The sequence below is a fragment of the Cryptomeria japonica genome, chromosome 7 (genome assembly GCF_030272615.1).
Source record: "Cryptomeria japonica chromosome 7, Sugi_1.0, whole genome shotgun sequence".
In the NCBI taxonomy this organism is placed as follows: Eukaryota; Viridiplantae; Streptophyta; class Pinopsida; order Cupressales; family Cupressaceae; genus Cryptomeria; species Cryptomeria japonica.
In genome coordinates this window covers 834,490,220-834,517,766 of record NC_081411.1, presented here as the reverse complement: position 1 = coordinate 834,517,766, position 27,547 = coordinate 834,490,220, and the positions used below count along the sequence as shown (strand labels likewise).

The window sequence follows — 27,547 nt, the reverse complement described above, 5'->3', positions numbered from 1 at the left end:
GGGGCCCACTTGGTGAATCATCCTGTGTTTATGTTCATTGAAATTAGTTCTTCTTTAGTTACAGTAGAAGTTTGTGCCTCGACTGTTCCTACAGCTACTGGAAATAGATCCACTGACTGTTCCTGCAACCAAGCCAGAACAAAGTGATTTCTGTTATTTATACTAGATCATTCCAGCATTGTTTTTATAAGTTTTCCTATAGCCTTCTATGATTTCCATTCTTTCCTTTCCTTTCTGCATAATGTTAGTTATTGCAACAATGCAAAATAGCCATTGAAGGAGCTTAGTGCATATATAGTGCAGACCCATTTCAAGTTTCACGTCAATGGGTTGATAACTAAATGAACACTAGCCATGAAAATAGTAACTTTACCAGATGAATTTCCAAACTTCGGGTTGAGATTTCAATTAGAGTTATTGTTATTATAGTTGGAGTAGACAACCTCCACTTTAATTGGAGTGAATCTGTATCTAATGAATTCCTTCATAGAATAGCCCCTCAATTCATTTCAATGGAAAAAAAGCCAATCGGTTGGCACCCTTGCCAACATTCACTCAAGTATCCTTAATACTTTTGAGCTTGCATCAAATTAAAAAATTGCACTTGATATTATAACCTCCCACACTACACAAAATTTGAATGTCTCACCATTACGATTGATCATTCAAGGCACAACAGGTGCTGGGAAATTGTTTCTTATTGACTCTATACAGAATAAGTTAAATTTCCATTTAGATCCAAAGTAATACCCATTTCTTGTGATTGCACCAACAGGTGTATCTGCATATAACATTCAAGCTACAACAATCCATGTTGTCCTCTGCATACCTATTCAAGAATATCATCCTTTAACAGGGCATTCCTTATTAATGTTTCAGGAGTAATGTAAACATTTACAGTACATTTTGATTGATGAAATGAGTTTCCTTGGCCCACAATTACTCATCAGGTTTGATAACAGATTGCAACAAGCATTTACCACCAAACAGGGCATATTGACGATATTCCTATTCAAGAATATCGTCCTTTAACAGGGCATTCCTTATTAATGTTTCAAGAGTAATGCAAACATTTACGGTACATTTTGATTGATGAAATGAGTTTCCTTGGCCCACAATTACTCATCAGGTTTGATAACAGATTGCAACAAGCATTTACCACCAAACAACATGAACCATTTGCAGGCCTCTCAGTTATGTTGGTTGGTGACCTTGAACAACTACCCGAGTTATGGACAAACCATTGTATGCATCACACTCAACAACACTCGCTTTATGGTACTCCTTCATTGATGTTGTCACCTTAGATGTTTCTTTCCGCCAACAAGGTGTGTTCCCATCACATATGCAATTCCATGACCTTTTGCTAAATGTACGCAACACAACACCACTAAAATCAAACTGGGAAACTTTACAGATGCGCTCAACACATGGATTGACACTTGATCAAAACAACCACCTCGACCCAAAAAAAAATTGTTTGCAACCAATGCAACTTCAAAATCCCACAATATTAAAATTTTAAAGCAAATGCACTCACCCATTGCACATGCAACATCAATCATAGCACATCACAGAGAAAAACAAACTCACAAAGATGAGAAACTCTCATTTGAAATTCTTCTTTCTATAGACCAACAAGTCATGCTCATTATAAATTTATGGATAGAAGTTGGTCTTGTGAATGGTTCTTTGGGACAAATTAAAATGATTGTCTATGATGTAGGTTCTAAACTACTAGATTTACCAAAATATGTTGTTGTCTTCTTCCAACATTACACTGGACCACCATGGGATGCTCCAAATCCAAAACATGTTCCCATTCCACCAATTACTAGAGGAAACCGCACACAAATTCCATTAACTGAAAGGAAATACAAGAGCAAGGAAAGAAAAACAAAATCCAAGTAAGTTTATTGATGAAGTAAATGCTACCAAGAGAAATGAAGAAACTTTGGAGCAATCACCCAAATGTGAAGAAGGAGGCATAAGAAATTTTGAAAGGGAAAAAACAAAGAAAAACCCCTTGTGATATTATGAATGAGGCAATGCCTAAAATGAGAGAAAGAGAGAGAGAAAGAAGCTCTTTTATAATAACATCATTGAGAAGAAATGAGAGAGGAGACAACTCTTAAATAGATATGAGGAGAGGAGTTACAAAGTAACTCCCAAATATATGAATGCCACCATTCATAAAATGTGTGTGCCATGTGTCCACATCCTCTTAAGGAAGAAATCTAATATTCCTTAATAAAGGAAAATAAAAGAAATGACTTGTCCTCACACATGTACTAGAGGACAAATTACATGTAGGGATTCCAAAGGAACATCCCAAACTAAATACAAATAAACCTAAGCCAAGTAAAGATTAAATATTCTAACACCCCCCCTTAAGCTTTACTTGGTTAGTTTACATCAAACCCTTCAATGGGTTGCAAACCAAGATTTTTACAATGAAATTGGAACTTCTCTTTACAAAGTGGCTTGGTCAAAATATCAGCAACTTGTTCTTCCCCCTTGCAATAGAGGAGTGAAACTTGCTTGTCTTCAATTTGTTCTCTAATAAAGTGGTGTTGGAGAGAAATATGTTTGGTCCTTGCATGGAAAAATAGATTTTTAGCCAATGCATTGGCATTGTGGTTGTCACAATACAAAGGAGTTGGTTCGTGTTGAGGTAGACCCAAATATTCAAGTAGTCTTCTAAGCCACATGGCTTCTTTGGAAGCATTAGTGCATCCTTTGTACTCAACTTCAATGGATCCAAGAGAGGTAGATTGTTTCTTTTTACTACTCCAAGAACTTGCTCTTGAACCAATAAAAAAACAATAACCACAAGTAGATTTCCCATCATTGGGATCTCCACCTAGATCGGAATCAGTAAAACCTTGTAAAGTAAAATAAAAAATTGCATCATAAAACAAACCTACATTAATAGTTCCTTTAATATATCTTAAAATTATTTTAGCAACTTTAAAGTGTGTTTGTTGAGGTTTAGACATTAATCTTGAAACCAAACCATCACTATAAGTAATATCTGGCCTAGTAAGAGTTAAATAATTCAAACTTCCAACTAATTGTCTATACAAAGTAGGATCAACAAGTAGAGTTTACATATCAAGAATTAACTTAGTGCCTAATTCAATAGGAGTTGAAACATGGTTAGCATCATTCATTTTAAACTTATCTATGAGATCTTGAGCATATTTACTTTGAGATAAGAAAATTCCTTGAGAGGTTTGCCAAATTTGCATTCCTAAGAAATAATGTAAAAGACCTAAATCAGTCATTTGAAATTTTTGATTGAGTTGAAACTTAATTTTAGAAATCAAATTATTGGAACTTGAAGTTAGAATTAAATCATCCACATGTAAAATAATAATCACAATATCATCTTCACTATGTTTAATATACAAATTTGGATCATTTTTACTTCTAATGAAACCTTGAGAAAGAAAGAAAGCATTAATCTTAGAACACCATTCCCTAGGAGATTGCATAAAACTATAAATTAATTTCTTTAGTTTGCAAACTAAATGTTCATTACCTTAACAAAACTAGGAGGTTGAGACATATAAACTTCCTCATGTAAATCACCATTTAGAAAAGAACTTTTAACATCCATTTGGTGAATAGGCCAATTCATTCTAGAAGATAAAGCAATCATGAGTTTAATTATAGGCATTTTAGCAACAAGAGAAAAAGTTTCAGTATAATCACACTGTTCTTGTTGCTTCTGCTTACCCTCCTTCTAATGTTTACTCCCTACAATTACAATATCTCATATCTTACTAAAACTTCTCTCTTGTTCTTGTACTTGCAGGATATCAAAAAAGAAATCATTTTAAACCACACATGATACAAGGGTATCTCAGTGTCTTTGACCTTTGCATTCGATGATGCTAATTTTTGTTTGTACTTCTCATCTTGTCTGCAGATTTCACAACCACCATAAAGTTTTTTCAGACATATCGTCCACCACGCTTTCAACAATTGTAAGTACCTTCCTTTCCTATTCTTTTCGATCTTCAAGTTTTACCAGTTTTAATTATTTAATGCACCTACAATGTTCTAATAGAATTTCATTTCTCACAGGTATGCAATGGTGACTCAAGTTCAATTTACAAAACTAAGCAACAACATACAGTACAATACTACATCAAATGACTACTCAATGCTTTGATTCAACTTTGCAACCAACATTTTACATAACATCAATTATGTACTTCACAAATATATACCTTAAATGGCTGTATAACATGCTAGGAATGCCAAGATGGGGGTTGGAGGGTGGCTAACTTATATTTTCTGGGACAAACACATTAAATTGGTTGGGTTTTATATGGTGTTAAATAGAAAACATTTGTAATAATTACTTTATATTTCTCTTTCATACTGTACATCATGTTGCCTTCTATAGCATGGGGGTTGGTGTGTGGTTAACTTCATATTTTGAGAACAAGTGAACAGATTGGTTGGGTTATGTACAATTTCATATTTTCACATATATAGTTTGCACTTTTCTTTTCCTTTAATTCCTTTCATCTTTTCCTTTAATTGGTTTCTTTCTATATGATGCTTCTACAAACCCACCTATTGGCCTCCTGTTGTAGGCACTCCCCCTGCAACTACTAGTAATAGTTTTTATAGCTAACTTCATGCATCCATACATCTTAAACAATATATCAGATTTTTTTAAAAAAATTTGTTGTCATCGCATTCAACTTAGAGGAAGAGGACTAGTAGCTGTCATATCTAACTTCGCACACCCATGGATCCTAAACGGTACATTGAATTTTGATGATTATTTTTAGTTGACTTTGTATTAATTTAACTTCTTATAGCTATTTTTCTAGCTTCTGGGTAGTAATGATGCACGTTGTGGGATCAGTTATGCGCACAAAGGTCAAAAAGTACACATTTTAAAGTGTCCCTTGATACCTAATTAATGATGTTCCAGTAATCGTCCACTCAAAATTGCCAGTACTTGTGGACAATTGTCCCAATAGTTTTGCACAAATGTTCAAATAATGGTGCAAAAATGGGCCAATTATGAACAAAAAATTGACAAAAAGTGATAAAAAGTGATTGGATATTGGTACATGTGAAATTTATTAATGCGATTTTAAAAAATTAGAACTATAATGACTATTGGGGGGTCACTATGACAATAAGTGTGTGATTATTGGAACTATGATGGCTACTGGGGCTCTTCCCCTAATTATTTATAACTATTGTTATGACTTTTGGGTAGTAACAACGCATGTTGTGAGATCTGTTATGCATAGAACGATAAGAAAGTGGTCATTTCAAAGTCTCATCCAATACCTACTTAAAGATGTCTCAATAATTGCGTACTACAACCACATCAAAATGACCAATACATATGCACAAATGCCATACTAGTTGTGTGCTATGAGTACCAATAAAGTTGCACAACTCCAATTAAAGTCTAAAATACTAATTATTGAGGGTAAAGTGGGTGACTATTGGTAAATGTGAAATTTATTAATGGGGCTTTAGTTATAATTTTTTGGTTTCTTTAAAGTTAGTAATTGAGGGGTTGGGTGAGCAAGGAATGAACAATGATTAGAACATGGGCAGTAACTGTTGGGAATTTGCCTTGAATTATCCTGACCATGTTCCGATTAATCTTGGAGTATCCTACATCGATGGAGCAGCAGAGTGTTACCTTCTTGGTCGTTGAACACTTTCTGATTGGTGTGACTTAGGTCGATGTCTTTCTCTCTATCAGCATAACTCTGGCTGATGAACTTGACTTCTCAGGTTTGGTATCGGCTATCAGGAGAAGTAGTTATTTGCTACACCAAAGTCCTGATGGTTTTGTTGTCTTTCGATTGGAATGTTTCACATATTGGCATAGTAGGTTTTGAAGTCATCTCGATGACCTGACGAAGTTTACTTTAGTCATCAAGGTAACTTCGGCTATTAGAAGGACTGCATGAACGTTATACCGATACCTGATGGAGTTGCCTTAGGAGATTGGGTTGGCATCGGCTATCAGATGGACATATTTCTTTGTTATGTTGATACTTGATGAACCCTCTTTAGGTCATCAGAATAACTTATCTCAATGGAATAGTTGTCAAGGTAACTCTAGCAGATGGAGTCGACCTGTTATGGAGCACATTAGTGGAGCCATCTACTGTTGTATCAGGGGATCAGGATTACTTGTTCATTGTTTGTTCGAAGAACCGATGGTTTGGTGTAGACATCCTCAGAGTGATAAGGGATCGGGGAGACAATAGGAATGTTGTGCCGATGACTCGATGGAGTCACCTTCGACGATTGGGTATCATCATGCAATCAACTCTATTGGTTGAAATCTATACCGATGGCCGATGGAGCAAACACCGACTATAGATGTGAGATTGAACCGAGATTTAAAAAGGTGAACACTCAGACACTATGGATGAGACTATCGGTGTATATAAAATGAATTGACCGGACTTCTTGGTGCATGTGGGATAATGGACAAGTCGTGAATGCAGACCGACATAGACAGTTAGACTTCTTGGCGGTTGGAGCAACTAACTGTTGTTTGAACCACATCTGACAAATGTAATGGGAGTTGCCAGAGGAAACCGAAATGCAATGTTGGTTAGGCCATTGGACTCCATAATGGTTATGCTCGATGGCTGATATATAATGCCAGAAATAGAATCGATGTGATAGAGGTTGGACGACAGTTGAGCTGAGCATAGTGAAGGGATAGGTTTGTGTTGATCAGAGCAGAACGGAGTGACTATGGAGGGATGCAGAGAGGCTACGTTGTTGTAGTCTTGAATGTTCTGCATGATGTTATAGAAGAGTTCCAAATTGTGTAGACTGAGAATGAATACCTTCTCTGTTAAGACTGTAACTTTATTGTAATCTTTTTACTATAAATAAATTAGTCTTTCAGTTGGGTGGTGGGTTTTTTACCTGTAAAGGTTTTCCCATGTAAATATTTGTGTCTTGTCTCTATGTGTTTGGATATGTGAATCATCTGTCCGTGTCATCTTAATGTGTTGCAAAAGAATTTTTAAAGGCATACTTGCTTTATTCCCCTATTGAATTGATGTTAGGAAGGCATTTCCGCACTGTGCTTTCCTTACAAGTGGTATTAGAGCCTGGCCTGTTTTGTTATCCTTGATGGGTAGGGTTGGGTTTTTGTGTTAATTTTGTTTTTCAGTGGGAGTCTAGCAGAGCGTTTATTTGTCTTGTTTGCAGTTTAAGATGACGAATGCTTCTGGGCGAGTGGAGATCGATAAATTCAATGGTTCGAGTTTTGAGTTGTGGAAACTCAAGATGGAAGACTTGCTGGTTGATAGAGATCTTTGTGTTATTGTGACTACAACTGCTATGCATTCAGACATGAAGCAAGAAGACTGGGATCTTGCAGATAGAAAAGCTAGAGGGTTAATCCAACTCTATTTGGTAGATTTTGTTCTATTGAATGTCCATAAGGAGAATATTGCTATTCTTCTATGGAAGAAGCTTGGAGACATGTATCAGAGAAAGTCTCTGGTAAATAAGTTGTTCCTGAGGAAGAAGTTATATTCCCTAAAGATGGATGAGGGTAAATCTATTGTAGACCATTTGAATGTTTTCAACATGATCGTTGCTCAGCTAACCTCTGTAGGAGTCCGGATTGACGGTGAGGATCGATGTATGCTTCTATTATGTTCTTTGCTTGACACTTGGGATCATCTAGTAATGACCATTGGGAGTACAACAACCAAGTTCACTATGGAAGGTGTGGTTGCTTTGTTGCTATCAAAAGAAACACAAAGAAGATCTTCTGAGATGGTCAAGGATTCTCTTGCTGTTAGAGGTAAGAAAGAGAACAATAAGTCTAAATCCAAGTCAGAGGAAAGTTCTAAGACTCCTGGAAAGAAGTCCAAAGAGAAGTGCTGGAATTGTGGGTAGACTGGTCATATCCATAAGGATTGCAAAGAGAAGAAGAAGAATAAGAGTTCTTAAGATTTTGGGTCCTCTGAGAATGAGGATAGAGATGCCTACTAAGCTTCTTTCGGAATTCAAACATCTATCGATGTCTGGTTCAATCATGATGCCATTAAGACTGGGTACCTTGGGTCTTTGGCAGTGATGTAGATTCATCATGTATTGGTGAATGTTCTTCATGTGACTGAAGATGTTAATATCTTGAGGACTCATAAGGGGTCTTTGGTAGAGATGTTGTAATCCTTAGTTAAGATGTTTTTATGTTAGGATATACTCTTGAGATGCATTTAGAGTTTTGACATAAAGTGTGTATGTTCATATAGAGCATGTTATCTCTTTGGATGAGATGTTTAGATCATGGTTGTCATGTTTAAGTTCCTGATTCTACAGTTGGAATTTTGACAATGATCTTAGTTTTTTTTTGTGTTTAGAGTACATTGATCATTTGTTTGGTACTTCATGATAATGTGATTATGCATTTGAAGTTTTGGCATGGGCTGATCAGCTACAGGTGCTCTTGGAAACATGGAAATGTAGATGGTTCTGAGTTGGAATGAGTAATAGGTTCAACTGAAAGGCATTCATCTATGATAACACAGTTAGCATTTAGAAGTGAAGAAAGGGTATGATACAGGGTGCTATAAAGACTTGCTTGCAGGTTTTTTGTTTACAGTTAGTATTGTGAATTCTCTTGGTACAAAGGTTTTATTTACTTCTATGTAATGTTGAAAAAGGGATCTTTTTCAATTCTGACGTTACCTATGCAGTGGGAGCTTCTTGGTGTGCATATGACTATTATTGCACTTGAAGTTTGAGACTGTGAGTAATATGTCATATATGTTGATGATTTGAAATTCATCTAGTTATACCTTGGAGGTTTGTATAGTTGGATGAACTAGCACTTGTTGTGGGTGCTATTCTCGCTATGTTTGTGACTAATGTTGGCACATTTGAGTAGCCTTGGGATCATGAATTTTGTGTTATGGGAGTCAGAATTATGGTTCTTAGTGGTGCACAAGGTAAACTATATTTCGTGATGGTTTATGATCAAATGGTATATCAGCATTGATGGGATTTTGAGTCCATGGTTCTCAGTGGTGTCGGTATGTGTTTATCATGGTAGACAGGTCTAGTGGATTCCTCGACAAGTGGGAGATTGTTGGGAATGTGCCTCAAATTCTCTTGACCATGTCTGGATTAATATCGAAGTAGCCTACACCGATGGAGTAGCAAAGTGTTACCTTCTTGGTTGTTGAACACTTTCTGATTGGTGTGACTAAGGCCGATGTATTTCTCTCTATCGGCATAACTCTGGTCGATGAACTCGACTTCTCGGGTTTGGTATTGGCTATCGGGAAAAGTAGTTATTTGCTACACCAAAATCCTGATGGTTTGGCTATCTTCTTGTTGGAATGTTTCACATATCAGCGTAGCAGGTTTTGAAGTCATCTTGATGACCCGACGAAGTCAACTTCGGTCATCGGGGTAACTTCGGCTATCAGAAGGACTGCATGAGCACTATAGTGATACCTGATTGAGTCACCTTGGACGATCGAGTTGGCATCAGCTATCGGATGGACTTGTTCAGTGTTATGTCGATACCCGATGAAGCCTCTTTAGGTCATCGGAATAACCTATCTCGATGGAACAGTTGTCGGGGTAACTCTAGCTGATGGAGTTGACCTGTTTTGGAGCACATTAGTGGAGCTGTCTACTATTGTATCAGGGGATCAAGACTACTTGTTCATTATTTGGTCAAAGACCTGATGGTTTGGTGTAGACATCCTCAAAGTGATCGAGGACTGAGGAGAGAGTAGGAAGGTTGTGTCGATGACCCGATGGAGTCACCTTCGGTGATTGGGTATCATTGGGCGATCACCTCTACTGGTTGAAAGCTATACCAATGGTTGATGGAGCGGAGACCGACTGCAGATGTGAGATTCAACCAAGATCCAAAAAGTTGAACACTCAAACACTAAGGATGAGACTGTCGGTGTATATGAATACGAACCAACCCAACTTCTTGGTGCATGTGGGATAATGGACAAGTTGTGAATGCAGACCGATGTAGATGGTTAGACTTCTTGACAGTTGGAGCAACTGACTATTGTCTGAACCGCATCCGACATATGTAATGGGAGTTGCCAGAGGAAACCGAAATGCAATGTTGGTTAGGCCATTGGACTCCATAACGGTTATGCTCAATGGCTAATATATGTTGCTAGAAATGTAACTGATGTGATAGAGGTTGGATGATGGTTGAGCAAAGTAGAGTGAAGGGATAGGTCTGTGTTGATCAGAGAAGAACGAAGTGACTACGGAGGGATGCAGAGAGGCTACATTGTTGTAGTCTTGCATGTTTGTAGTCTTGAATGTTTTGCATGATGTTATAGTAGAGTTCCAAACTATGTAGACTAAGAATGAATACCTTCTCTGTTAAGACTGTAACTTTATTCTAATCTTTTTACTATAAATAAAGTAGTCTTTCAGTTGGGTGGTGGGTTTTTTACCTATAAAGGTTTTCCCATGTATATATTGGTGTTCTGTCTTTGTGTGTTTGGATATGTGAATCACCTGTCTGTGTCATCTTAATGTGTTGCAAAAGAATATTTAAAGGCATACTTGCTTTATTCCCCTATTGAATTGACGTTAGGAAGGTGTTTCCGCATTGTGCTTTCCTTACAGTAACTAGTGTATTTCCTCTAATCAGTAGGTTTGTAGACATTTAAAATTTTGATATTTTGTCAAATTTGATTTTTTCTTTCACAATTGATCATTTACATTTGTTCAATTACCTCCATTCCTAAAATCAGTATTAATTAATTAATATTTCTTGCTATCCTCATTTCTCATTCAAAAATATTTTTCTATTTCTTCCTGAGACCTAGCCTTTTGTGACATTTTGCCAAGATCAAGGGCACAATGAAAAGTATTAAAATAGAGAAAAAAGAATGACAAGAACAAATTGTATTCTCATTAATATGAAAATGATCAACTGGATTCACAAATACAATGAATATAGGCCTTCTTATATAGGCAAGGCCATATGGATGTACGAGCACACAATCATGACATGTGGCTCAATGAGAAACAAGGGTAGGTGAGAAATACTAGGGGTAGGTAGGAGAAATAATATAATATTCCACAAGAGGTGGATGACCCACCGAATGTGGAGTGTAACAACAAAACAAGACCACAAAGGGTGGAATTTCTCCTACAAGCTCTATCCCTATGTGCACACTTCCCTAAGTGTCTCAAATCCAAACTACGAAGAGATGCATTATCCTAAGTTAACTTAAGTAAAGTGTAATAATATCCATAATGAATATTTATTTACACCAACATCCTCCCTTAAGTGCAACTTAGGGAAATGAAGACTCAAGTCAATAATGCAAGATGGGTCTTGGCTACTAGGCCATGATAGGTACCCATGAACAATATGCAAATGCAAGCAAAACTATGCAAAGCAATCTCTCACAAATGGAGAAAGGGAGAAAACCCAGCGGGAAAAAAATCCCCCCAAAAGAGAGATGAATGTACAAAAGACTCTCAAAGAAGATGGACAAAACCTTAAAGAGGAAAAAGTCCCCCCCATAAGAGAGGAAGGAGAAGTCAGTTGACCCCCCCTAATGACACATATTGCACCCCCAAGAGAGCTCGCAACTGTTGGAACTTACTCTTAGTGAAAGGTTTGGTGAATATGTCAGCAACCTGCTCCGCTGTAGGACAATACTGCAAATCAATGACCTGCTCTTGAATGAGCTCTCATATATAGTGCATATGAATCTCGATGTGTTTGGTCTGCTGGTACTAGACCAGGTTCTTTGAGATTGCAATAGCACTCTGATTGTCTCAATGTAGAACTGTCGGTCGTGGAGTGGTGAACCCAAACTCTGTGAGAATCTACTGGAGCCAAATGGTCTTAGTCACTGCATTAATAGCGCCTCGATACTCAACCTCACTCGAAGAGAGAGCAATAGCATGTTGATTCTTGCTCTGCCAACAAATGGGGCTTGAACCAAGGTGAAAATTGTAACCAGAAGTAGACTTACGATAATCAAGATTGCCAGCCCAATCAGAGTCTATGTAACCAACCAAGCGAAGTCTTGTGCCTGCTGCATAGTGATGTGTACCCTGGATGTAATGAAGGATGTGTTTGGTGGCTTTCCAATGAAGCTCATGTGGTTTCTGTATGAAGCAAGAAAACATGCCAACTGCAAATGAAATATCAGGGCGTGTATGGGTCAAGTAGATGAGACTACCCACAAGCTGACGATACAAAGTGGCATCAACTAGTGGAGAAGAACACTGAGCCTCAAGCTTGACTCCTGAAAGAAAGGGAGTCGGTGTAGGCTTACAATCAGCCATATGAAAGCATGCAAGTAGATCAAGAGCATACTTGGGTTACGATAGTGTAATCCTAGAAGGTGACTATGAAATCTCTATCCTGAGAAAGTAGTGCAAAAGACCCAAGTCAGTCATAGCAAATCTGTCATGCAAAGCAGAATTGACCTTGCTAATAATGGATGTGGTACTCCCTGTAATGATCAAATCATCAACATAGAGCACAAGTATCAAGTGAGAGTCATCCTGTCACAAAATATAGACATTCAGATCAGAATGACACTTGGTGAACCCTACAGAGAGAAGAAAGGAATCCATCTTGGCATACCAAGCCCTGGGGGCCTGCTTAAGGCCATAGAGAGATTTCATTAGTCTGCAAACCAAGGAAGTATCCTGGATGAAACCTTGTGGCTGCTCCATATAAATCTCCTCATCAAGATCACCATGAAGAAAAGCACTCTTCGCATCCATCTGATGTACAACCCAACCATGAGCTGCAATAATAGCAAGTGTCAAGTGAATAGAGTTCATCTTGGCTACGGGCACAAAGGTCTCAGTATAGTCAACACCTGCAACCTGAGAGAAACCTTTCGCAACAAGCCAAGCCTTATACTTATCCACACTACCATCCACAACATACTTGGTCTGATAGATCCACTTACATCGAACCATCTTTGTCCCCTTAGGGAGATGGACTAAATCACATGTGTTGTTCCTCATCAAGGACCTATACTCCTCCTCCATAGCTTGATCCCACTCAGAAACCCCTGATGCTTCTCGAAATGTCTGTGGATCGGAAGCGGTAGCAATGAATGCATGTGGAAGATTCTGATGTTGTGATCAAGTCCTCCGTGTATCCGAAGGATCCCCAACGAGAGAACCCATGGACTCAAGTGTCTGTCGAGCCCAACGAGGTCTAGGTGGAGGTGGAGAATGAGGCTTCTCAACTACAAGTGGACCCTACGGAGGTGTAACCCTACAAGTTGGAGTTGAAGGAGTCTCATCATCTGAATCACTAGCATCACTATCCACAATGGAGGAAGGTGGAGGAGGTAGAGAGGCTAAGCTAGGAGAGCTTTCCTCAAAGTGAACACTCCTCTCAATGAACACCTCATGTGTCTCAAGATCCATTAGTCTATATGCCTTAACACCCTTAGGATATCCAACAAATATGCAAGGCCTACTCTGAGGTTCCAATGCCTTGTGTTTCTACGAAGGTATGCGAGCCCATGCTAGACACCCAAAGACTCTGAAATGTCTCACAATCGGTTTCCTACCAGCCCAAGCCTTGAAAGGAGTAATACCTTGCAAAGCTTTATGAGGAACCCGATTCTGGATGTGTGTGGCACAACTGATAGCCTCTACCCAAAAGGCGGGATCAAGAGAACGTGCATGTATCATATAACTAGCCATTTCTTTGAGAGTTCTATTCTTGCATTCTGCAACTCCGTTCTACTGTGGAGTGTATGCAATAGAATGTTGAAGATCAATCCCCTCAAATGTACAAAAATCCTCAAGTCTTTTATTCACATATTCCCTTCCATTATCTGTGTGAAGAATCTTCACCACTTTCCTGGATTGCTTCTCCACACGAGTCTTGAAGTCCTGAAATCTATCAAATACTTCACTCTTATGAATAAGAAAGTAGACCCAAGTGAAGCAGGAGTAGTCATCAATGAAGGTGAGGACATAGCAGGCCTTGCTAAATGAAGGTGCTGGAAATGGACCTGCTACATCGCTGTGAACAAGTTGAAGAACTTCCAAAGCTCTCCAAGCTTTCCCTTTATCAAAATTTTCCTCAGAATGCTTGCCCATGGAACAACCTGAACATACACCCTCTGAAAAACTACTTCGAGGTAGACCTGTAACCATGTCTTTAGTGCTAAGCTGCTGAAGATAGCGGTAGTTGAGGTGACCAAACTGCTCATGCCATAGCTTACTTTTTGAATTTGAATGAGTAACCAAGGCCCTAGAAGGTGAACTTGGCACAAAGTGGGAGAATGAATAGAGCCTTGAGTTGTCATTGATTTGTCCCACCGCTACCAAGGCATCATCATCAAGTTCCTTTACCACAACTGAATCTGGTGTAAACTCAACCTTTTTCCCATTCCCATAGTGAGTGATTTGGTAGATAGAGAGAAGGTTGGTAGACAAGTTAGGAACATAGAGAACATTCTCAAATGTTCCATCTTCCATGTCAACTGAACCTTTCCCTTCAACTTCTACTTGTGTATCATCACCTATGTAAATGTGAGGTACCTTAGATGGCTCCAATGAAGAAAACTGCTCCTTTCTAGAACCCATGTGATATGAGGCACCTGAGTAAAGTATCCACTACTGTGAAGAACTTGTTGTAGCCATAAATGCTTGCCCTTTTCCCTTAGACTGTGAGGAAGAGGAAGGAGATGAATCCTTCTTTGTGTAGGCGGATGGCAAGTTGATGTTGTTTTTCTTAAGAAGACTAGTTAACTCATTAGGTTTCTTTGTGTGGCATTGATGCTCATCATGACCATACTTCTTGCAATATGCACAAGTTGGCTTATCCTTCTTAGGTGGTGTCCCCTTCTTGGAAGAGGATGAAAAATCACCTTGTGATGGAGAGGATGATTGTCCTTTTTCCTATTGTGGCTGTGACTTAGATTGCTTCTTCTTCTTGTTGGAATCTTTGCCTTGACTTCCTTGATTCCCTTGATTAGCCACCAAAGCCTAGGACTTTGAAGACTTGAGAAGCCCCATGTTCAACAACTTAGATTGTTCCAATATCAACATTTCTGTGAAAGCATCAAATGAAGGCATAACATAGGAACTCCCCATTGTCAAACGATGAGTTTGGAAGCTAGACACAAATGCTGCATATTCTAGTGCAAGCTTGTCCAACAAGTTGAATATCAACTGAGCATCCTTTTTGTCAATTCCACAATCCTTAAGCTTTGCTCTTAGCTCATTTGCTTTGGTGACATAATCATGGATTGTATCAAAACTCTGGGGATCCAAGTTGGTGAGCTCATTGTCAATCTTATAACCTTTGACTTCATCAACTTGACCTTACAATTTCTGAAACATATCCCAAGCATCTTTGATTGTAGTACACTTTTTAATATGAAAGATGAGGTCATCTGATACATACTTGCGCAAAGTTCCAAGAGCCATGCAATTATTAGTGAGCCATTCTAATTGAGCATTAGGATCAACCTTAGGATCAGGTGGTGCTACTATTGTTCCATCTATGTAATGCATGAGACCTTTTTCCATTAATTTGCTCCATACTTTAATTTTCTATGATGCATAATTATGTGGAGTTAAAGGTGGAAATTTATGAGGACTCATTGCAACAAAAATGAAAGAGCACAAAGAAAGAGAGGAACAATCACACAAGACACCCCCCCAAATTCACTCAATCAAAGAACCCCCCCAAAAGTGATGATTTGACACTTTATACTTAATGCATGTACAATGGGCCACTTGCAAAAACTGGCAAAGTGGTCTTCTAATTTCAATTTTACAAATGCCTCAATAAGGCCAAAAGAGACTCAAACTAATAATGCAAGAGATCTAAACTAAGATCCAAACAATTTACAAGTACCAAATAGGCCAAATAAGACCAATATATGAAAGTACAATTTCTACTTAAAATCTCTAAAATATAATCATAGATTATGAAAGTAGATGAAAAAACATGCACTTTCAAAAAAAACCTCACTTGAAAAGGAGGTCGTATGAGCTCAAACGAGACCTTTGAAGTTGCAGAATTGAGGATTCGACAGGTATAGCTGAGAGAATCTAAAAATTCCAAAAAATTTGTGCACCAAAACTAGAAAATAACCACACCACTGCGAATAGCATGAAACATTAGCCCAAATAAAAAAAAATTGCACCCAAAAAGGAGCAAAATTGAGCAAGTTATGGGCCTCCAAAGTTGACCCAAAAATTCAAACTGCTCAATGGAGAGGGGTCAAAAAATTTCCAAAGAAAATGCTGACTGGGCGTTAACTGTGTGTTGACTATGTGTTGCTGACTAGGCAAAAGGTACGAATCCCAAAATAAAATTCAATTTTTTTTAAAAAAAATTTTCAGCTGGAAAATTATTTTTCAGAAACTTTTTTTTTTTTTTTTTTAGAAAAAAATCTGAAAATTCCATATCGTACTGCCCGAATTGGGCAGAAAATTTTCCTCCACACCTAAAAATCGACTTTCACCAAAATAAGTTGAATTTATACTTGATTTTTATGGAAACGGCATCTCGAACGCAATGGTGAGGTCGAAAATGCTCCAAGATGCCTCCAAAAAGTGTATTTCCTCAGATCCAAAAATAGAAGCCTTCCACGATGTCTCCAAAAACCAATCAATGAAGCCTTAATGGCTCTGATACCATGTGAGATTTTGCCAAGATCAAGGGCACAATGAAAAGTATTAAAATAGAGACAAAAGAATGACAAGAACAAACTGTATTCTCATCAATATGAAAATGATCGATTGGATTCACAAATACAATGAATATAGGCCTTCTTATATAGGCAAGGCCATATGGATGTATGAGCACACAATCATGACATGTGGCTCAATGAGAAACAAGGGTAGGTAAGAAATACTAGGGGTAGGTAGGAGAAATAATATAATATTCCACAAGAGGTTGATGACCCACCGAATGTGGAGTGTAACAACAAAACAAGACCACAAAAGGTGGAATTTCTCCTACAAACTCTACCCCTATGTGCACACTTCCCTAAGTGTCTAAAATCCAAACTACAAAGAGATGCATTATCCTAAGTTAACTTAAGTAAAGTGTAATAATATCCATATAATGAATATTTATTTACATCAACACCTCTACTAAATAATTATTTATCTAAACACTTTATTCTCATTTCTTTTTAAATTAATTAAATATTTTTATTTATTTAATTGATCTTTTTTTTCCACTTTCTAATATCTAACCTAATCCTCCATTTTCACTTAATCATCCTTTAATCATGTGCACATTTGATAAAATTTTAATCTAGACTTGAATAAGGAACTTCATGTTGTAAGTCTCTATCTTTTGAATGAATTTTTGATGTAATTATGTGCTTCTAATGCATTTGTTTTAAAAAAATATGTATTTGTGATGCAATTTACAATTTTTTAAAAAAAATTTAACATCTTTGTTTGAGAGTATGACCTTTCGCTCTAAGATCATATTGTTTGACTTGACTTATCGCCTTTTTATTTTATTTCTTGTATTTACATCTATCTTATTAAGTGTGTCCTCCACACGTAGTTTTGTCAACCTGCTAAAGTGGGGGAAAAATATAAGATCAAAAATTACATATTCTATAATTTTTACATCAAAATTCTATCTATTTTATATCATGTGTTTTAGACTGTTTTATAGTACAAATATCAAAATTGTTATCGCATTGTGTTTTGTATCTATTTTATTGTTTTTGTATCTACTATGCCACAATACATTACTTTGTTAGTTGTAATTGTCATATCTCTTTCCAATATTGGCATTCTCCTTTTTCTAGTGATTGCGTGAAGACAATTTATGTCTAAATATTAATGTGTTGTTCACTAGTATTTGCATGCTATTGTATAATGGAGAATAAATTATTTTTGGATAGCTAGTAGTCTATTCTTAGCTTTTCCCAATGCCACTCTAGATTGGTATATCTTATTCCTTATTCTTGAGAACTTTACGCAATCTTGCCAACCCTAGTGAGTTCTCTTCATGTTCATTTTTATTTTCTTTTGTATTCTTGATTCCTATATGTAATTACAAATATCAATCTCAATATTTTTTATTCAAAAGCATAATTGATGAACTAATTCTTTCTCTTATTATCTCTTGTTATTTTAATTATTTAGTTTTAATTTTTACACATGTTGAATGGTTTTCACGACTATCCAACTATGCTAACAATTTCTTTTGAGACCCAAATTTTTTATAAAGAATTGAAAGCCTTGTTGGTTTCTCATGCTACTAAAATCTTTGCCAACAGTTAATTAATATTCCTCACTATAACATCAACCTTAATAGACCTTTTACAATAGGGCCCAATGCATTTTTTTACAGTTTTTTTCATAGCTTCAGACAGTTTGATTGTTTCTACTAATTCTTTAATTTGCTGTGTATATTTTTTAACGGTGATGTAGGTTCTGAACTCTTTTCTTTTCACTTTTTGTATCCTGTATAAGGTTGTACAGGCCTCAGTTCGATATAATGTAAAAAAATTATTTTTTTTAGTAGTAATTTATTTTATCTCCTTATATATATATATATATATATATATATATATATATAATTTTATTTCTTTATATATATATCTTTATATAAAGAGATAAAATTTTATATTTGATACTTATATATACTAATTTTTCTTTAAGAATGTTAGAAATTAGTAGTAAAATTTATGTGTTTTGAATATATATATATAATAGAAAGAACTTATATAAAATTGTAACTAACAAAAAAATTATATGTTTATCATGTTTTGTGTATAATGTAATTGGATGCAATTAGACTCTTTAAAGACCAAAAACACTACAACAAAACTACATAATATCAATCATTAAGCTCCTCAAAAAGTTTAAACAAGAAGTAAAAAAATTTATTATTTCAAAAAAACGAACAATAACCAATCAATTTATAGCAAACAGCAGGGACTCTAGCTGTATCACAGCTCTTGTTATTTAAACTATTTAGTATTAAATGTCAAATGATTTTCATAACAATCCAATTATGCAAACAAATTTATTTAGTGAACCTTTTGCCACTATACACGTCCCAACAAATAAAGGCATAATCCACAAAAGTCAAATCTTTGTTTAAAAGCCATTCGCTCTATTCATTCATATAGTCCAGAATAACAATGAGAGCAACAATGAAGGCATAATCCACACCAGGCTGCACCATCACTAAGAATGTGTCCTTCCCCAATAGCACGTTTTTCACTGTGTATTTCCTCTTCATCTGATTCATACAAAACAAAGCTTTTTATCTCGAAATACAACAGCAAAACTAAAAGCAGATCAGTATCAAAATTAGGGCCAATTTTTACAGTTTACCTCTGCCACGATCCGGTTACCTTGATAAATTGTACAGGATCGGTCGAAATAGCTGCCCTTCACATGAAAATCACACAGTTTTTCATCTCTATTACCGGCCATGAACACATCAAGCGCTGTCTTACGCTGGAACACAGACGATTTCTTCGCAGCAAACGCATAACTCTGCTGATTGGAGATGTTTCCCCTGAATGCTTCCCATCGCCTGTGCAACGAAAACATCTGCAATACACCCCAATTAAACCCTGCAATTTAATTCGTTGACATTAGTTAAAAATACCGATTATACCTTTCGTTTAATTGTGAGCAGGCGATTTCCTGCGGCGTCCTGCAGAAGGCGGAGGTCATGGAGGCTGAATAATTTTCCGGCGACTTTGAAGACGAGATTACGGTTGGAATCGGTGACGGTGAAGTCTCCTCCGGTGTGAGTGAGGCGTTTCCGCTGCATAGTGAGTTGAATAGGGTGGCGAGCGCAAAACTGCTGCGCCACAACGCACGATGCAGCTTGGGGCGCCTGTTGAACTGGGTAACCCATCTCTTCCCTCTGCTGGAACAACTCTGGCTCTTTCATGGCCGTGGTATAAAATTGATACCTTTGCCTTTACGGTATATTTATATGCTACATGTACATGTATACGTGTGGGCTGGGCTTAAACAGCACACAAGTATTGACCAACACACAAGTATTTGCTTTGAACAATATATTATAATGAAGAATAGATAGGATTGGATGTATTCATTCTAATCTTGAATTATCTGTACATATTGCTTTGAACAATATATTATAATGAAGAATAGATAGGATTGGATGCATTCATTCTTATCTTGAATTATCTGTACATATTATATTTACCTATTTTATATTTAATAGATAATACTTGTGAGTGTAAAAATATATAAAAGTCCACACTATATGATTCATGTTCATTATAGCTAGTTGTTAAGCCACCGCTTAAAGCATTCAACTTAGACAATTGATCCTTCAGTTAGTTCATAAAAGTCAAAAGGAAATGGTAGTGAGGATTTGAATTTTATAATTTAAAACTAATATTTTTTGTTTTCAAATTTGCAAATATGAAATTGATAAAAATTAGTTTTCTATTCACATATATGAATCAAGATAAAAATAAGATAGACTTTTCAAAATAAGTAATGAAATGATGATAGAATTCAAAAATAAATGATATCATTTGTTAACATTAATGTTAAATAAACTATCTTGTAGAAAAAACATAAAAATCTTCACCATTAAAAACACAATACTAATAATTATTGTTTTGTTGTAAAAACAATAAAAAAAAAATGAACAAAATTTATGTGAAATTGTCAATTAAAAAATGATCTTATTATTTAAAAGTTTTATAAAAAATGTCAATAAACATAAATTTTTCAATTATCTCATTTTCCCAATTTAACTCTCTCATGGTAATAATGGATCATAAAAATATTCACATATTCAAATCCAGCACTAACAAATCCTTTATTAAATCTTTAACTATTATAAAAACTTTGTATTACTTCTTTGTTCCACATACTTGTGTGCCGACTGGTCTGTTTTTGTCTTTGATCGACATACTTGTGCCGACTGTTCTGTTCTTTGTCTCTGTTAGATCTTTTTGTGTTGTTACCAGATGTAATGTCGGATCATAAGGTAGTCAGGATGATTCGATTCACACGCCTTTTGTCATATGTGAGTGATGTAACTAACTGTAATTTTTCAGAAATTTAATAGAGGGCGCTATCTCCATAAAAAGATTTCTGCTATACTTTTTGCATGGCTTGGGCATGATAGCTTTCGAGATCCATGTCAAGTTGTGCAGCAGATACGCTATTAGATTTCCTTACACTCTCAGCCCTTCCTTTTCTCCTTCTGTATTTGCTCTCATTTCTCTCTCTAAAACCACTCTCTGCTGTCCCTAAAAATCCTTCCTTTCTTCTTCTGTGGTTGCCTTCATTTCTCTTTCTAAAAACATTCTCAGGTGCCCCAACAAATCCTTTCTCTCTCCTCTTTCTCTGGTTACTCATATTGAGATGTGGGTGGGTAATAAAGGGCAACTTTGAATCCATGCTGAACTTACAATCAGCCAGAGGATTATCAGCGACGAATTCAATCTTGATGGGTTTTCCATCAAGCAAAACATTATTGTAGTGTTTCCAAGCAGTGGTCGCATCGTTTCTGTTGATATAGACCACCTCGGCTGTACCCATGAACTCACCCTTTCTATCGAAATGAAGACCCCACCTTCTGAGCTCCCCAAAAGCCGAGAAAAGTTGTCTTATATCTTCATCACTTACTCTTCCATCCAAGTTTGAAATGTACAGTTTTGTTTCTGTCGGAACGCCCACATTTGCAATACTCTCCGCTAGCAGGTCACGAACATTATTATTATTCTGTTTGTGTTTGTATCTCTGACTTTGTGAGATTGTAAATGCCTTGGCAATGGAATATGGTGACCTTCTCCTCCCAGAATTGACTTTATCATTAGAAGGTCTAGTTCTTAACCGCGACTTGGTCATTTTCAACGAAAGGAGACACCCACAAAATTTCAGTAGCAGTTTGCGAAGATCCAAATAAATGTTTTGTAGCGCTGTAGTTTTAGATTCCAATCGCAAAAAGTTGGTTTATATGTATCTTGGATAGGAAAAATGGGCTCCACGCAAGCAATATTAAGTTCCGTCGGCCCACTCTGAAAAGTTTATTCTCATGTTTGGCTTTGTGTTGGAAAAATGTTCTCTCTTCAAGTGGACCACTTACGACATAATCTTCATTACACATTTGTTTTTAGTGGTTAGACGTCCTTACTTTTGTGTTTATTTATTTATTAAATGGTTATTAATGTGAAATTGTTTCAATTGTAATTTGTTTGCTATATCAAATCATTTAGCATCATCACATCTTTTCTCGGCTCGCCATATTGTCATATTATAACATGCTTTGTGTAGGGTGAGGGTATGATAGGAAGAAGATAGAAGAGAAATGGGCAGCATGACAATGTATGAGAAGTGGTTGATTTGTGAGGAGAATAGACTCCAATTTATAGATTGAAGAAGGCCTATGGAGGGCCAAGATTGATTTGAGATAGAAGACATGGATCAAGGGTGCCTTGGGAAAATAAACAAGAATATAAAATTCCTTGAGAAGAGTTGGGAAAGGAAATTTGAATTCAAAATGAGGAATTGAAAATTGCAAAATAAGGATGCATTGAGGGATTCAAAGAAATTTGAATTAATTTGAGAGACTCAATGTTGATGTGACAAGAGTGGGAATTAAAAATTGAGGGATAATGATAAGCATCATTATGAGAGATTCTAGAAGGATTAATTAGGTTAATGAGATTAGAAAAAGTGATTTGTAGGAATCACATGACTAGGTTAATTAATTAGAATTAATTAACTGAGTGGGTTTAGAGGAAATGATTATTGGAGGGGACTTTAGAGGAATATGGGAATAATTTTATAAATTAATTATTGGACAATAGTGACAAAATTCATTAAATTAGATTTAATTGATTCTGAGAGGAATAAGGATAACACAATTAAATAAATTAATTATGTTGATAGGCTTAAATTAATTAAATATTAATTTAATTAATTTTAGGTGTCTACAATGGTAAAAGCCATTAAAAGTGAACAATTAAGATTGGAAAATGTTGCTATTTTCTTTGTAAATTCAGACTCTAGTTGCCATTCAAAAAAAAAATGATGATTGAATTGGAACTATATGGGGAAAGCAACTTAGGGATTGGCTATATTCAAAACTCCATGCAAGAAAGAGTGTTAAAAAAAGAATTTTGGAACAAGGGTCAGACCCTATTTAAGGCTTTCCCATGGTCCTCCAATGGAAACTTAGAGTCTAAAGTGGTTGTAAGATCCTCTCTTAACTAGCTTGAAATAAAAGATCTTCCAACCGAGTTCTAGAAATTCCTTCCCCAAATTTTGAAGCCTATAGAAAATGTCATGCAAATAGAGGAGTCTAGAGTTACACTCTTGCATCTTAATGCAAGGGTTTTGATTTATTTAGATCTGCATCTTGAAATTTTTAACAAAATTACTCTAATTATGAAAGATACACACTAATGTGGGATATGGAATTTTTGGGGAATCTTAATGTCTACTTCTATTGCAAAAAGAATGGGCATCTCAAGAGAGATTTACCTAACATCAAGCTCAAACAAGTAGGGGCTTTCAATACCAATATTGAGAAGAATGTAAATACTAATCGCCAAAAGAACGAGAAGTCTCAAAATAAGGAAGTACCTAAAAATTCTTATATGCCTATTGATAGCCTACTCATAGAGGCACCTACTTTGAATGATATTGAAATGAATGATACCCTAGATCTTACTATGGAAGCAAAGATAGACTATGGTGATTTAAGACCCTACAAACAAAAAATAATGTCCCTTGTGGACCCCCTATTTGAAGAAGAACTTGAAGTGATTTAAGCCTCAAGTTCAATTTCTCCTATATCCCTACCTTGCCCCCAATCTAGTCAAGACTCTCTCTCCAGCCAACCAAAGAAAAATGCCCAACAATTTTAGCTCTTGACTCTATTCAAGCTAAGGTTACCCGAATTAGATAAATTATGTGTTCATCTGCTCCTATTAGTTTTGATTACCTACAAGCCATGGATTTTGGCCTCAAACCTAGTGATGAGACTCTTGGGAAGGAAATTGTTTTTGCTAACCTAAGTACTAATATTGAGAAGGAAATTGTTCTTCAACACTTGAACTAGTTTTGGAAGCCCTATCGAGTTGAGGCATAGTTGTGAGAATCATGTTGGGAGCCAAAAATGGTTTAAAAACTATTGAGAATTCTAAAAGAGAGAGACTTGGAATTTTAAAATCTCAGAGCTTTGAAAACTTAACAAATGTTGACACAAAGGAAGAAGCAATTTGAGGACTTAAGAAAGGGGTGGAGATTTATTTAGTTTTGAAAACCTTGTTGGGTTTTGATGAGGTTGTGAGAACCTTGTTAGGTCCGAAAAGTTTATTAAAACCAATTAAAAATCCTTAAGAAAGAAGATATGCAACTTCAAAAAGAAAGGAAGAATTGTCAATGAAAAGATAGGTTTCAAGAACTAAATGTTAGAACTTGAAAAAGGTTTCAAAACCAGTTAAGAATTTTGACAATACCTAGACTTAAACAAAAAAAATGAGAAGGGCCAAAGGGGAAGGAAAAAATTGGAAAAGAGAGAGGTTGCACAAATGATTTTGGTACCTGACAAGGTTCTATAAAGCTTGTCGAAGCTTGAAGTAGCTTTCAAAACCAACTTAAAATTCTGACTTGCCATAACTTGGTGAATTTTTCACCTTTTTGAGCTAGATTTTTTTGTAAATGGGTAAGGAAAGACCCATTTAATGTTTCTCAAATCATTTATCATTAATGGGCACTAATGGGGTCATGAAATGAAAAAATTAAGGTTGCAAGATTGGATAGTTTGATAAGACCCCTCAATCTTGTCCACATCATTCTTTCACTAAGATGACTTCCTATGAAGAGATGCATGACCAACCTCTACCATCCTTCATTTCCCACTTTCCTAGTAGTTTGTATGTTCAATGTGTTGACTCCACTCTTGACACATATGATTCTCTTCTATTGTAATCTAAAGGACAACTTGGTATTGACTTATAGCTATATGCCATGTAACAAGCTAGTCAATGTCAGTTTGGGCACATATTCATTATAAGGGACATTGTTCTACTATATTTTTGGTAATATAGAAAAAAATTTCCTCAAAACTTGAATCCTATGAGCCATTCTAAATACTACAATGAGTGAGTGAGGTGCCCTACAAGTTGAATCTTCTTATGTCTTCCATGATACGCCACTTCTCATGTGTCAAGGTCTTTGGACAACATATTGACATCTCATCTACAAGTTGTGAATAGTTACTTTTTAAGCATTGTGTTCTTTTTGTAAGTTATTATTTTACTGATAACAATAAATGAGTGAAATCCTAACAAAATGTGGAACTAGATCACAATCACAATCACAATCTATTTTAATAGACTAAATTGCATGTGTGAACCTATTTAGGAATGGTAAGGTTGTAAGGAATATATTATTTCTTGTCTAAATTGATGATTTTGCATGTCAAATTTAGATTTAGAATTGAGTTTATCATATGTGTCAAAGGAATTAAATTGTGTCATAGTCATGTATTAATGACATCTACACAAGGTGACATAAAATAAGAAAGAAAAAGGAAATATATGTGAAATTTTCTCCTCTACATATAGTTTTGAAGTCATTAAGAGGATTTTAATATTGAGAAGACTTTAATAGTTTTTGAGAGATAGGTTGAAATTATTATTTTTTATTGATTGAAATAAAAATGATTAGTTTGACTTTTAAAAATTAATATTAGAATGAAATATAGTTATAACAACAATCATTAGAAATAATAAATCTTATAATGATTTGAACAAGCGTATATTAAAAAAGATATGATTTGATATATGAATTAGAGATCAAACTTTTTGTCCCTTATATTAAAAAATTTCTCCTTCAAATATAATAAATTTTATACTTAAATCAAATAAAAAATAATATTCACATCATTTAAAATAATAAATATAATAAACCCGCCTTACATAAAAGTACTCAATTGAACTCTTCCAATCACCCTAACTATCTTTTTTTTTTGGGGGGGGGGGATGGGTAATGGGCTGAAGCCGATAAGATGTACATACCCTACCCCCTTGTGGGTTTTGAACTTGTAACCTCTCTTTCAATAGCACAAGTTCTCCACCACTAGGCCAACTCAAGTTGTACTATCACCCTACCTATCTTTATTATTAAAAAGATTATAAAATTTAAAATATACAAAATATAGAACTTGAAAGGATGATAGATTACCTAAAACATTTGGTATATACTTTATATATATATATATAATCTTAACAATCACCATAACCAAAATAGTGGAAATGTATGATTCCCTAAGTCACATTCATTTGACACTAGAATAGAAATAATTCCTATAAAAGACAAGGGAGCACCTTCACATACACTAAACATAATGCCAACATTAGACAAGAGGCCCACAAGTTATAGTATTATACACAATTCTTGAAATGAATATAACCTACTAAGTCCCAAGTTTTTATCTTTAGACTAACCTATCTAATTGATTGTCTTAGCTTAAGGTTTAAGTTATTATTAAAGGGGTTTTATTAATGAAATGTTATTGTTTCTTAAATGTGTCGTTTATTTTTGTTACTTAAGATACAAGGATTGAAAGGTTATTTGGGTTATATCATTTAACAATGTTATATATTTTAGTTTCAACAAAATTTGATTGGTTGTAAGTTGTTTATGAATCATTTCATTTATAAAGAAAACGAAAATAAAATTTTTTTATGGGGGACTTTATATCATTCATGAATTTGTTTTGCATTCCCCATAATTTGATTGGTTGTAAGTTGTTTTTGAATTATTCAACTAATCAGAAAATTACAAATCAATTTTATTTTTTAACGAAAGATTTTATATCATGGGTGAGTTTGTTTTGCTACCTGGGTGGAGCCTATGTTGATACCTCTTTGTCTAAAAGAAAAGGATTAAAGATCATAGTACAATCTTACCCTCGCTCTATTGTCATATCTTCAGAGTTTTGAACTTTTATAGATAACATAATATCACTCTCATCAATTACGTTCAATCAATTGAATTTATTAAGAAACGGATTTTTTTTTAATAACCATCTTACCAAAAAAAATTTAAAATAAAAACTAATTTATCACCCTGATTTTAATTAAAGAAATTAATAATAACTTTCTGCTTTCCAAAATTATGTTAACATTTGAACCCAGAGATTTTAATCCAACTGTCCAATGAGCCATCTGCCATATGTCTGGCCTACTATTTTTCCTTAATCAAGACAACTAGCTTTAAGAATTTTTAAATGCAAATTCACAAGCTAAACAATCTCCATATTAATTATAGAGGAGCCTGTATCAAATTAGGTTGTTAAAGTAAGCAATGTTTAAACAGTAACTATTATTAAAGTAAGCAATCTAACAGTATTGTAACATTAACTATAACAAAAAGTGGATTATGAATAGTTATTATCAATTAAAAATTGTTGTCCCCAATAGAAATAATGTAAACTTTTTGTAAATGCAAGGTGAGGAATGATTCAATAGAGGCAAAATATGATGAAGACTTCAAGAAAGTACAATTC

General features: G+C 35.4%; 2 protein-coding genes across 2 annotated transcripts; both read right to left on the bottom strand.

Annotated features, from left to right (window-relative positions):
- Positions 1 to 18,969: 18,969 nt before the first annotated feature.
- On the bottom strand, positions 18,970 to 20,018 carry LOC131074264 (protein LURP-one-related 15). Its single transcript, XM_058010848.2, has 3 exons — positions 19,646 to 20,018; positions 19,357 to 19,578; positions 18,970 to 19,261 (listed from the first exon to the last, which is right to left on the bottom strand). Exons 1-3 carry the CDS (start codon positions 19,925 to 19,927, stop codon positions 19,133 to 19,135), a joined length of 633 nt encoding a protein of 210 aa, XP_057866831.2. The 5' UTR covers positions 19,928 to 20,018; the 3' UTR covers positions 18,970 to 19,132.
- A 1,099-nt stretch (positions 20,019 to 21,117) lies between these two features.
- On the bottom strand, positions 21,118 to 21,873 carry LOC131074310 (THO complex subunit 4C-like). Its single transcript, XM_058010907.2, has one exon. The coding sequence runs from the start codon at positions 21,871 to 21,873 to the stop codon at positions 21,118 to 21,120; it is 756 nt and encodes a 251-aa protein (XP_057866890.2).
- Positions 21,874 to 27,547: the final 5,674 nt, after the last annotated feature.

Excerpts from the sequence above, each read along its gene's own strand:
- LOC131074264 (XM_058010848.2), bottom strand. The coding sequence starts at position 19,927 with ATGAAAGAGCCAGAGTTGTTCCAGCAGAGGGAAGAGATGGGTTACCCA. Across the intron at positions 19,579-19,645 it reads TGCTCACAATTAAACGAAAG|ATGTTTTCGTTGCACAGGCG; the intron begins GTATAATCGGTA and ends GGTGTATTGCAG. Across the intron at positions 19,262-19,356 it reads GTAACCGGATCGTGGCAGAG|ATGAAGAGGAAATACACAGT; the intron begins GTAAACTGTAAA and ends TGTATGAATCAG.
- LOC131074310 (XM_058010907.2), bottom strand. The coding sequence starts at position 21,873 with ATGACCAAGTCGCGGTTAAGAACTAGACCTTCTAATGATAAAGTCAAT.